This window comes from Ochotona curzoniae, unplaced genomic scaffold, assembly GCF_017591425.1.
Source record: "Ochotona curzoniae isolate NIBS_2020 unplaced genomic scaffold, NIBS_Ocur_1.0 contig_908, whole genome shotgun sequence".
NCBI classification, from domain to species: domain Eukaryota; kingdom Metazoa; phylum Chordata; class Mammalia; order Lagomorpha; family Ochotonidae; genus Ochotona; species Ochotona curzoniae.
Window position 1 is genome coordinate 14,470,171 of NW_024466607.1, and position 12,244 is coordinate 14,482,414.

Below are 12,244 nucleotides of genomic sequence, written 5' to 3' on the forward strand. Positions count from 1 at the left end.
AAGTCCTCGGCTTGAACGCGCCGGGATCCCATAAGGGTGCCAGTTCTAATCCTGGCAGCTCCACTTCCCATCCAGCTCCCTGCTTGTGGCCTGGGAAAAGTCGAGGATGGCCCAAAGCTTTGGGACCCTCACCTGCGTGGGAGACCTGGAAGAGTTCCTGGTTCTTAGCTTCAGATTGGCTCAGCTCTGGCCATTGCGGCCGCTTGGGGAGTGAAACATCGGACAGAAAATCTCTGTTTTGCCTCCTCTCTGTATATATGCCTTTCTAATATAAATAAATAAATCTTAAGATTTTTTTTTAAAAGATATGATTTCTGGGAAAATCATTTTAAAAATCTATCACAAAAAAGGATGAGAAAGCCACTGGGAAGAAAACTTGCCCAACTTTCCTTGCCTACAATCTGACATAACCTCTTGAGTCCTTTCTATTTTCTAAGCTTCATCTTCTTTTTAAAAGATGGAAGGTAATTAAAACAAAGTAATTAGAAGAATTAAAAAGGGTGATTAAACACACCTCAACAAGAACCAAGTGTTAAGCCTAAAACTCCCATGTGGGCCAAGCAGGTTCCTTCAAGAGGATCAGCTCTGTTCCTGACAGACAAGCAAGAGTTGAAGGCCTCAAGCGAGTCTCCTCAAGGAATGGAAGAGCTCTTCTGTCCTGGCCATCTCATTTTACTGATTCTAATTGGAGTGAGTGAGTGTGTGTCCGTCCAGTACAAGGACTACGAAATGGGGAATCTCTGAGCAAAATTTTAGTAGCATTAGGCATATTTTAAATGCAACTGAACACTGACCCAGTGATTTGACATCTGGAAATCTGTCCTAGAAAACTATGTATTTTGTAATTCACAAACTGCTATGAACTGTACAGATACCAGCTGTAGACATCTTGACTGTACTTCCTCCTTCTCTGGCTACTAGGACCGGCGAGAAAATCTCAATAGCTAAAATAAACAGTGAAAATTACTTATATAAATAAAGTGTTAATGGAACTGTTAACTTCTTCTATGACTCCCCAATCTGGTTCTAGGATATGCAGTTTCAAGCAAGACTGCCTGGTGCCCCGAAATCCAAGGCCTCCTCCACTGCATTCAAATCCTGCCTTTATATCCTCCTTCTCAGTGTATGCACAAAGCAGCCGCATCCTGAGGGAGCCCAACACAACAGAGCACTTTTCAAGGCTAAGACACCAAATGCAGACACAGCTGCAAGTGCAGCTGGAACTCACACAAAGCTCTTATCCCAACTCCATTTGCATAAAGTACGGAGGATGGGAGGAATATGAGGCGAAGGGAAGATAGTGGGGCTGTAAAAACCCTCTACCCTGCCAGGAACTGAAATATCTGCAGACATGAAACTTGTGACTCTTTGCCCTCAGAACTAAAGAAAACAGTTACACCTTTCCCTCACAGTGTTTCGTGTAACTGATGAGACATTTACTGAAGAAAAAACAAATCTAAAAAACACACATCCACTCTCCTCCTTATTTCCTTATTACGCCTAAGGAAAAGCACACAACTCAACTCAGCTGTGTGCTGGTACAGTCACATGTGGTGGCAGAAATCCCAAGGAAAACCAGCACTGTAGAGATGAAATCAAAATGGAATAAACATGGCTCATTGCTAACTGCAATACTTTTCACTTTTGTAACTTCTGCTTTACTTACTTGGCTAAGAGACTATGTGAGCTTATAGGCTTAATAGCCTATGTGACCAGTGCCTGCACCTGAGGTGAGCCAGACAGGCGCTGTCCAGGCGAGATGAACAAGGAATGTGTGGTCTTTCCTCCCTCACTCTACAAGCTATTGTAAATTGCCCCTTTGGAGCTGTTGTGAACTGCCCCTATAAAAATCCTGTGAATGTGCCATTTGGGGGCTGCACTCGGATAAAATGTGTTGGTCCCAGTCGGTCAGTTGGTTGCCTTGCCTCTCCTTTATAATAACATTTTGTTGTGATTGTCACTGGTGAATGTGACAATCTGTTTTAGTGGTAGAGTAAATACAACAGCATAATGATTGTGGCTGGCCACTTTATCCTTTTTCATGAGACCATGGGACTGCTTGTTATTTTTTTTTAAATTAGAAAGTCAGATTTACAGAGAGAAGGACAAAGACTTCCTGCTGGTTCACCCCACAAGTGGTCCCAACAGTTGGAGCTGAGCCAATCTGAAACCAGGAGCCAGGAGCTTTTTCCAGGTCTCCCACAGGGTCCCATGGGTGCAGCAGGGTCCCAAGGCCGTCCTTGACTGCTTTCCCAGGCAACAAGCAAGGAGCTGTAAGGCAAGTGGAGCAGCTAGGATATGAACCAGTGCCCATACAGATTCCTGCCGCAAGTGAGGCCAGGACTTTAGCCACCAGGGTACCGCACCAGGCTTTTTTCCTTTTTAAACATCTTTTAAAAAAAAAAATCTGAAAGGCAGATTACAGAAGAGAGATACAGAGAAAAAGATCTTCCATCTGTTGTTTCACTCCTGAAATGGCCACAATAGCCAGAGCGGGGCTGGTCCAATGCCAGGAGCATGGAGCTTTTTATGTCTCCCACATGGGTGTAGGGGTCCAAGGATTTGAGCCATTCTCTACTGTCTTCCCGGGCCAATGGGAAGAAGCAGGATTGTAAAGTAGAGCAGTGGGACTTGGTCTGGCACCCATATGTGATACCGGCACTGTGGGCAGAGGCCCAACCCACTACACCATGGCAGTGGTCCTATGGTCTCGCTTTCTAATTCTCAATATCTATAATGCAGTGGTATATGCCCAACAGTAGATTTAATTATATGACAAGGAACAGAATATCAAATAAAGTTCTACAGGACAGTATGAGTCATTTCTTCTGCTTGTTTTTCTTTAGCTTGTCATGAAATACAACAATCTGTTAGAACCTGTGTATGATGTATGAGAATATCCGCTTAGCTCTACCTTCAGAATCCCTCCAGATCCTGACCTCAGCCACCACTTCACATAGCACAACAGATGCTTCACCAGTTTCCTCAATTTTGACGTTGCTGCCTTGTAATGTGCTCTGTAGAACACAGCAGATTGACCCCCTGCTAAACTGTAAGAAAACTACGTCAGTATTCCCTTTAAGACTGCAATTATTTCAAAGTCATGTAGAATACCCTGAGGTGGCCTACAGTGTCTACAGTTTGTTCAACAGTCATTGCCTACTATACCCTGACTTCGCCCTCACTTCCCTGAATCCCCGGTTCCTCATCATATCAGGCAGGCTCAGGTCGCAGGTCTTTGCCCTGGCTGCTTGCAGTGCTTGCCGAGCAACTGGCAGGTTCTCAGGGAGATCTGCTTCAATTATTCATCTCTAACCTCACAAAACTTGTCCCAGCCTGTAACACACACAGCATGTGTGTATACATAAATACACATGGCATGTAGCTCCTTGGAAGTTCTGTAGATAGTTCAAGGCAGAGAATCTGAATTTTAATCATTCCAGTACCCCTAGTACCTACAAGACTAGAACACCCTAGGTGCGCAGAAAGAAGTGACTTTACTTACATGTTTTTCACGGCCCATGATTTGGGCCATTTTCACAAACTGGATCAATCCCTTCTCTTTTGCGCTGACCACAACCACCTCCTTGAATTTTCAGATATTCACTATTTGTATGTGTCTCACCCACTCTAACCTCCTCAAGTGGGCGGTGTGGGTTATTTACTGCTTTGAGTTTGCTAACTGATCTCTTTCTCTGAAGGATGCAATTTTTGTACTTCACTAAACATACTTCAGATATTCAGTATCTACTTCAGAAGTTATAAAGTGGGTCAGGTCACAGATTCATTCTTACTGGCCTCAAAGTCATGGTGCAGCACGTTAAGCTGTAGCTTGTGAGGTCAGGATCCTTTGTCAGAGCGTCGGTTTGGGTCTGGATTACTTTCTCTGACCTGATCTAGCTCCCTAACTCATCTGAAGTAGGCAAGTATTTGGGCATCTTTATTTTTCTAAGTCTAAAAATAAATAATTCTGAAATCCACTGCTATGTAAACAAAACGAAATGTTTACATCTCATTTTTGACATCTGGGATCAAGTCCTGAGCCTCTGCATTCGCTATCAGCGTTGCTTACTGGCAACATGTCTTAAGGGCAGAATTGAGGACCCAATTACTCGAGTTCTGGCAACCCTTGTGGGAGACCGAGACGGAGCTCCTGGCTGCTGGCTTCAGCCTGGACCAACCCCAGCAGATATGGGTATTTAGAATTTAAATCAGCATACGGGACATCACTTGTGCTGGCATTCTGCTGTCCAAACAAATAAAAATGAATAAGTAAACATTAAAAAGTAAAGAATTTGAAAGAGAAGTTTATAGATCTTAAAAAAACAAAGTCCTAGGATTGCTTATGGAATGAAGATGAGCAAGAACACCCACATGAATCACAATGTGCAGCAGATAGAACTAGGTGGTAGATGAGGCCTCACCTTTAGAAATGTGTAACTGGAGAATGAAAGAATATGCATATCTGAGTCCCTGGGTTAAAATGAGGTTAACAACAGCTCATTTCTTTTTTTTTTTTTTTCTTTTCATATCTACTGATTGATTCTCGCAAGTGGCATAGTGGCTAGAGTTGGATCAAATCAGGAGACCAGATCTCAGTCCAAGTGTCCCAGGGATGTGTATTTGAACCATTCAACACAAAGGCAGAAATGGGAGCATAACTAGGACATTAACCTAGCTATTTAATATTGAATATGGGGGGAAGGATATTAACCAATATTTTTTGGTAAGACTTATTTATTTTTATTGGAAAGGAAGATGTACAGAGAAACAGAGACACACAGAGAAAGACGTATCTTCTGCCTGTTGTTTTGCTCCCAAAGGGGCCATAATAGCTGCAGCTGGGTCTATCCAAAGCCAGGAGCCAGGAACTTCTTCTGGGTCTCCCACGCAGGTACAGGGTCCCAAGGTTTTGGGCTATCCTCTACTGTACTCCCATGCTACAAGCAAGAGTTCAACTGGAAGTGGAGCAGCTAAGACACAAATTAGCGCCCATATGGGATCCTGGACACGCAAGGCTGAGGATTTAGCTACTAGGCCATTGTTCTGGGTCACTAACCAACATCTCAAGTACCAGGCTAAAACTGCTCTAATAAGATAAAATTCTAATCAGACTGTACAAAGTAAAATACAAGATAGTCTCTGAATAATACAGCACCATGAAAAATGCTGGGAAAAACTGGCTCTATCCTACTAACAAGGATGCTTTGTTTAAATTCTTCTGGTGGCCAGACTTCCTTTCCTTAAGCAACATTTGGTATAAGCTGAATTTATGGCAAACAAATTTGTTGGACTAGACAGTACCTAGCCTCTAAAATAAATTAAGCTCATGTGTATTATTTATTTATTAGAAGTAACCCCAAATCTCAGTGACTGAAAATAGCAGACAGGCTTCAGTGGAGGATGGTATAAACAAAAGGAAGCAGGACGGCTGGAGGTCACTTTAGAAGCTCACAACAATTAGAATTCAAAAATCTCAGATTCATTTTGCTTACAATTAAGAAATTGTTCTCTAACACAGCACTAGCATCCTCTCCTTGCCTAAGACTTACGAAATCTATGACTTCTCCTTCTAATGACATTCACACAGGACTGCTGTGAGAGAAAACAAACAAACAAACGAACAAAAAAAAAAAAAAAACCCCAAAAAACACAGCATGTGTCTGACAGTGTCTAGCAGACAACAGGGGTCAGTAAATATTTACAAGCATCCCTCTAGCAGACAAGAAATCAATCACTCATGAAATTGATAAACTTAAAAGCATTGTGTACACTTATTATAAAAGGATTTTATATGAATTCTGAGATTCGACCTCCAAATTATGAGTGGAACTCAGAAACAAGAAAGCACTGACTACTTTGGATCTGATGGTTCAAGAACCCACCAGGATGCCTAGCACCATAGTCTGGTGGTAAAAGTTCCTAACTTGTACGTCCTGGGATCCCATATGGGCTCCGGTTTGTGTCCCTGCAGGACTGCTTCCCACCCAGCTCCCTGCTTGAGGCCTGGAAAAGCAGTCGTGGACAGCCCAAAGCCTTGGGTCCCTGTACCTGCATGAGAGAGCCAGAAGAAGCTCCAGGCTCCTGGCTTCACAGGCTCAGCTCTGGCTGTTTCAGCCACTTGAGTGAATCAACAAATAGAAGAAATTCTTCTCTGTCTCTCCTCCTCTCTGTATATCTGACTTTCCAATAACAATAAATAAATCTTAAAAAAAAAAAAATCCACCAGGATGTTGGTGACAAGAGAAAGCCATTCCTTTCTTAGCCCTTCTACTAGAAATCCCTGGTGCTGGGACATGGTAAAATGTGTCACACAGGTCTGAAATGACAGGGCCAATCACAAACCTATTTGACTCAGGTCTCTCAAATATCTAGTAGTTAATACTTAAAAAGTGAAGAAGCCAAATGTGACCAACAGATTTAGAAAGCTGAAATGTTGATGGTTGTAGACAGTGAACAGAATTCCTTATATTTATCACTACTGGCTGACAAGCCTTCTGAAGGAATATATCAAAGAGAAAAAAGATGACAGAAGTTAGTTGCAGAGACAGAGTAGACCATTTGCTCAGCTTGTGGTCAGGGATGACTTGTAACAAACCCACTATGTAATCCCCTACTCACAGCCTCTTTTTCTCTGTCCATGATAGTTTCCAGCTCCTCAAAATGTCGAAGTTTGATCTCTAATTTCTTCATCTGTGTCTCAACCAGGAGTGCTACCAAGGACTTGATCTTTCTCTCTTCCACGGCAGCCAGGTGCTAAGGGCAAATAAGTAAATGGATGATAAGTAAGAACAATAAAAAAATTAACTCAAATTATATGAGCTAGTATTTCATAAGAACAGTTAAGAACATGCTCAGGGCATCATGTAGTTGAGTAAACTTGTGTCCTTTTACATTTCTATTCTGGTCTTCACATTCAACAGTTTTAAAGGAAATTGCCTTAGTAAACTACTCCCTTGTAAGATTCTCAAGGAGGGCTACTGAATCCAAAGAGAACGCAGGTGACCTGGGGGCATTTCCTTACCTCCTACCCCATCACCACATACCTTGAGCCTCCCCTCATCGTTCTTTCTTCCATAGTAATTTGTTAGCAAAAGGGAGACAGCTGGGAATCCAGTACCTGATTCCAGATGTAAAGCCTCTCCCCTTCCTGTGAACAGTGTACTTGTGGAGAAGAAGAGAGTAATAGTTCACCTCTAGTTCAAAATGAAAACCAGAGGAGGAAAAACTGATAAAGCAGCAGTCGGAAGCTGCTCTGGAGACTGTCACTACTCCCTCCTCCCCCCAGTCCAAGCCAACTTACACTGCTTATCATCTGAGCAACATATATGGCGTGGTGCTACATCATTCTATCTAGTCAAAGCTGAGGTCACCAGTATGAGATCAATCCTAGCTTCTAAACACACGATCCAAAAATTCTCCAACAAACCCAATTCAACCTGGCATTCATTTTTATAGTATCTGTCACATTTATTTATTCATCTTTCTTTTACCCCACTTTTAAGAAACAGCACAGAGTGGCTTGCTTACTGATCTCTGTGTTTCCTACAGAATTTAAAGGAGCTAAATACAGGAGGAGTTTAATATAGACTTCTGGGAGCTAAACTGAGCTATAACACATGAACACCGTAAAAATAAGGTTTCATGTAACTGAAAAAGAAAAATGTAGTTTTACGGTTATGGAACTCCATCTACACAAACATTCAAAACGTAAGCAAAAGGTGGCAAAGAGAAGGTTTTAGGACTGTTAATGATCATTTTCCCTCCGAAAACTACAATGAGCTACATCAATGTAACCAAACATGTAAGTATTATGCAATTCTAAGGCTATTATTGTATAGTACCATAGGACTTATATTTGTGATAAATAAATTTATGTACATGATATAAATAAAAAAGTTAAAACTAAGTATCAGGTAATGGAAGACTGCAGTGGCACTGGGACAATTTGATATCCAAATACAAACAAAGAACGAATAGAGACTCTACACTACACTTTAAAAATTAACTTAATGGACCATAAGTAAACACAGCAGCTTATGCTATAAAAATCCTAAAAGACAGTAAATCTAAATGTACCTCAGTTAAGTCAAAGATATCTTAGATAAGACACCAAATGCAAAAAATGAAACATATTGCTAATCCAGATGTCATCAAAATTAAAACCATTGTATCATGACAAAAAGTAAAAAAATTACAACCCACGTTAGCTACTCATCCAAATGGCTACAACGGGTGGAGTTGAGCCAAGACAGAACTGGGATTTTCTCCTAGGAACATATAGGTGCAGGGTCCCAAGAATCTGAGCCACCCTCCACTGCTGGCCAAGTCCATAAACAGGAAACTGGGGTCCTAATGTGATAGTCTAGCGGCTAAATCCTTGCCTTACATCCTTCGGGATCCCATATGGGTTCTGGTTTGTGTCCTGGCTGCTCCTTTTTCATTTTAGCTCCCTGCTTGTGGCCTGGGAAAGCAGTAGAGGAGGGCCCAACGTTTGGGACTCTGTATCCATGTGGGAGACTCAGATGAGGCTCTTGGCTCCTGGCTTCAGATTGGCTCAGCTCTGGCTACTGCACACTTGGGAAGAGAACCAGCAGACTGAAGACATTTCTCTTGGTAAATCTGACTTTCCATAAAAAATAATAAATGAATCTAAAAAACCAAAGAAAACAGCTAGACTATAAGTGGAGCAGCTGAGGCACAAAAGGTAGCATTGTGCTGGCTCCTAACATTTAGTTTAACTTAGTTTTAACTCAGTATTTGCCTCTCAAGTACAACACAAGGGAAAGAGGAATTGTATACAAAGAATACATTATCATCTGTGTTATTACTCTTTTATACACATACAGCATTCAATCAGAAACAGAACCTCAGAAGGTAGACAACAGAGTTGGCAGGTAAGGACTTTATTAAGTTTAAGAAAACGGGCCCAGCAGCATGGCCTGGCGGCTAAAGTCCTCGCCTTGAACGTGCCAGGATTCCATAAGGGTGCCGGTTCTAATCCCGGCAGCTCCACTTCCCATCCAGCTCCCTGCTTGTGGCCTGGGAAAGCAGTCAAGGACGGCCCAAAGCTTTGGGACCCTGCACCATGTGGGAGACCCGGAAGAAGTTCCTGGATCCTGGCTTCTGATTGTTGTGCCCACGTGGGGAATGAATCATTAGACGGAACATCTTCCTCTCTGTCTCTCCTCCTCTCTATATATCTGACTTTCCAATAAATAAATAAAACAGAGAAGATAACTTAGGAAAAGGAGAATTTCACTGCTCCTCTGTCATTTGACTAAGATCAAATGTAAAAGGGGAACTTCAGCAAATACAAACACAATTAAAGGAGAGTTTGAAAAGTTGTCTGCAACGTATCTCTGAAATGTGTCTGTTCCTTTTTCTGCCTTCCAGGTAAAATACAATTGCACTTTTATTATTATTATTCTTATTAGAAAGGCGCGGATATACAGATGAGGAGAGACAGAGAGGAAGATCTTTCACCCGATGATTCACTCCCCAAGTGACCATAATGGCCGATGCTGTGCCGATCCGAAGCCAGGAGCCAGGAACCTCCTCCAGGTCTCCCACATGGGTGCAGGGTCCCAAGGCTTTGGGCCGTCCTCAATTGCTTTCGCAGATCACAAGCAGGGAGCTGGATGGGAAGCGCGGTAGCCAGGATTAGAACTGGCGTCCATATGGAATCCCGGTGTGTGCGAGGCGAGGACAATTGTACTTTCTAAACTTACGTCTTATAAATAGATTTAGGAAACTAAAAATAAAAATAGAGTTCTTCTCTCAGCCTGCCACTCTGTCTTTCAAATACAATTTAAAAAAAAAAAAAATGGAAAACAATAAAATCTACAACAGTGTCTAAAAGGATAGTTATACTGGCCTGATCTGGTCATTGCACTTTGTATTCATACTGAAATGTTAAATGATAAATTTCTATCCATAAAACATGTGCAAATAACATGTTAACGAAAAAAAATTTAAGAATAAAAAGTGTACAATCTAAATCCTGAAAAAACACTCTTTTCTAGTTTATAAAGAAATAACTGCTAACCTTAACAGTATACCAACCAAGAATATCCTTCAAAGGAAAGGTGAGGAGTCAGCATTTTGGAACAGGAGGTAAATGCTTCCACCAGTGATGCTGGCATAGGCATGCTCCACTCTTATCAGGCTCCCTATGAGTGGTCTGGGAACATGATGGCCAAGAGGGCCTGACATGACAGCTCGGCTGGCTAATCCTCCACCTTTAAGCACAGGGATCCATATGTGCCAGTTTACACCCCAGCTGCTCCACTTCCCATCTAGTTGCTACTGGGAAGACAGAAGCAACAGATGATGGCCCAAAGCCTTAGGATCCTGCAGCCATGATGGAGGACCAAAAGAAATTCTTGGCTCCTGGCTCTGAGTTGGCTCAGCTTTGGCCGTTACGGTCATCCCGGGAGTGAACCAGCAGACAGAAGATTTTTCTGCCTTTCCAAAAAGAAAAAAAAATTATTTATTTTTGAACCATCGGATGGAAGATCTTCCTCTCCGTCTCTCCTCCTCTTGGTATGTCTGTCTTTCCAATAAAAATAAATAAATTTTAAAAAATTATTTTTATTGGAAAGGCTGATGAAAGAACCATCTGTCTGATGGTTCACTTCCCAAGTAGCTGCAATGGCCAGAGCTAAGCTGATCTGAAGCCAGGAGCCAGGAGCTTCTTTTAAGTCCCCCATGTGGGTACAGGCTCCCAAGGCTTTGAGTTTTTCTCCACTGCTTTCCCAGGTCACAGCAAGGGAGCTGAATGAAAAGTGGAGCAGCTGGGACACAAACTGACATCCATATGGGATCCTAGCACATGCAGGGTGAAGACTTAATCACTAGGCTAATGCGCCAGGCCCAATAAATAAATCTTTAAAAACAAACAAACAAAAAACCAGAAAAGAATTCCACTCTCCACTTGACAGATGAGAAGCCCCTCGTCTTAACTGCTTGGCCATGACTACTGTTGAAAAGCCCCTATCCTAATAAAAATAAGTTACAATAAAATATAGGAAATGGAAGATCACTGAACTGGAAAAGGGAATGTAAAATCCCAGCATTTTTAGGGAAATAGTGAAAATGTGAATGAAATTGTGATAACATAATACAGTATTGTATAATCATTAGGATAAATACTGAATAGGAATAAAGCACATCTTTATTATTTTTATAATAGAGAAAATATAATTATATATAGTATACAAAGCTATAAATATATAAATATAATAGATTAGTGAATACAAAATGTTAAATAAGTTACCAAATGTCACTGCTTAAGGAAACCACTGTAGTAACGGTAAAGGAGACTGCTCTGTACTTTCCTTTTTTTTTTTTTGCTTTGTACTATTTTTGCAACCTCTATGAATCTGCAGTTATTTCAAAATATAAAGTAACAAATACCACCTTGAAAGGGTCTGTCCAAGGCCACAGAACTCTCAAAAAACCTAGCTAAGGGATGGAGCTGTGGTTCAGCTGCTTTTTTAAGATTTATTTTTATTTTTTATTGGAAAGGTGGATATACAGAGAGGAGAGACAAAGAGGAAGATCTTCCGTCCACCGAGATGCTATGCCGATCCGAAGCCAGGAGCCTCTTCCGGGTCTCCCACATGGTGCAGGGTCCCAAAGCTTTGGGCCGTCCTTGACTGCCTTCCCGGGCCACAGGCTGGGAGCTGGATGGGAAGCAGGGCTGCCGGGATTAGAACCAGCGCCCATATGGGATCCTGGTGCAAGGCGAGGACCTTGACCACTTCTGCCATCGCGCCAGGCCCGCATGATCGTGTTTGCTTCTGATCATTTCAACCTTGTTTTCTCTTTCACATGTATACACCCACCTCTCAACTTCTTTCTGTAACTATTATTGGAGTGAGAACTCTCCTAAATACTGATAGTTAGAGAAGATGACATCTAAATAGGCTGGCAACCATCCGCCCCTGCCTTCGCCTTCTCCCTTTGTAACTCTGAAATAAACTAATCTCCTCTCCCTCCAAAGACATCTAAAACCCTTAAGGACTAAGGTCAAAAAACCCAAACTGCTCTACAAAGACAACAGAGATTCAGCTTTTTAATGAACAGCAATTATATTTTAAAACATTAGTATCCAGTTGCAAGAGGACCAGGGTGAATTTCAACAAGGCAGAGGTGCCAAAGCACTGAGCAGACGCAGTATGTGTTTAGTTATGTAAGAGCTTAAGTGAACAGGGAATATAGTTTGCAAAATGGTTAAAAG

At 41.8% G+C, this 12,244-nt stretch overlaps 1 protein-coding gene across 1 annotated transcript in view; it reads right to left on the minus strand.

The window, feature by feature from the left end:
• The window catches only part of SMARCC1 (SWI/SNF related, matrix associated, actin dependent regulator of chromatin subfamily c member 1), a 102,080-nt gene that overhangs the window by 14,276 nt on the left and 75,560 nt on the right, over window positions 1-12,244 (minus strand). Inside the window, exon 25 of the mRNA XM_040994381.1 lies at window positions 6,622-6,756. Within this exon, the coding sequence (XP_040850315.1) occupies window positions 6,622-6,756 (135 nt within the window). The remainder of the gene's footprint in view (window positions 1-6,621; window positions 6,757-12,244) is intronic.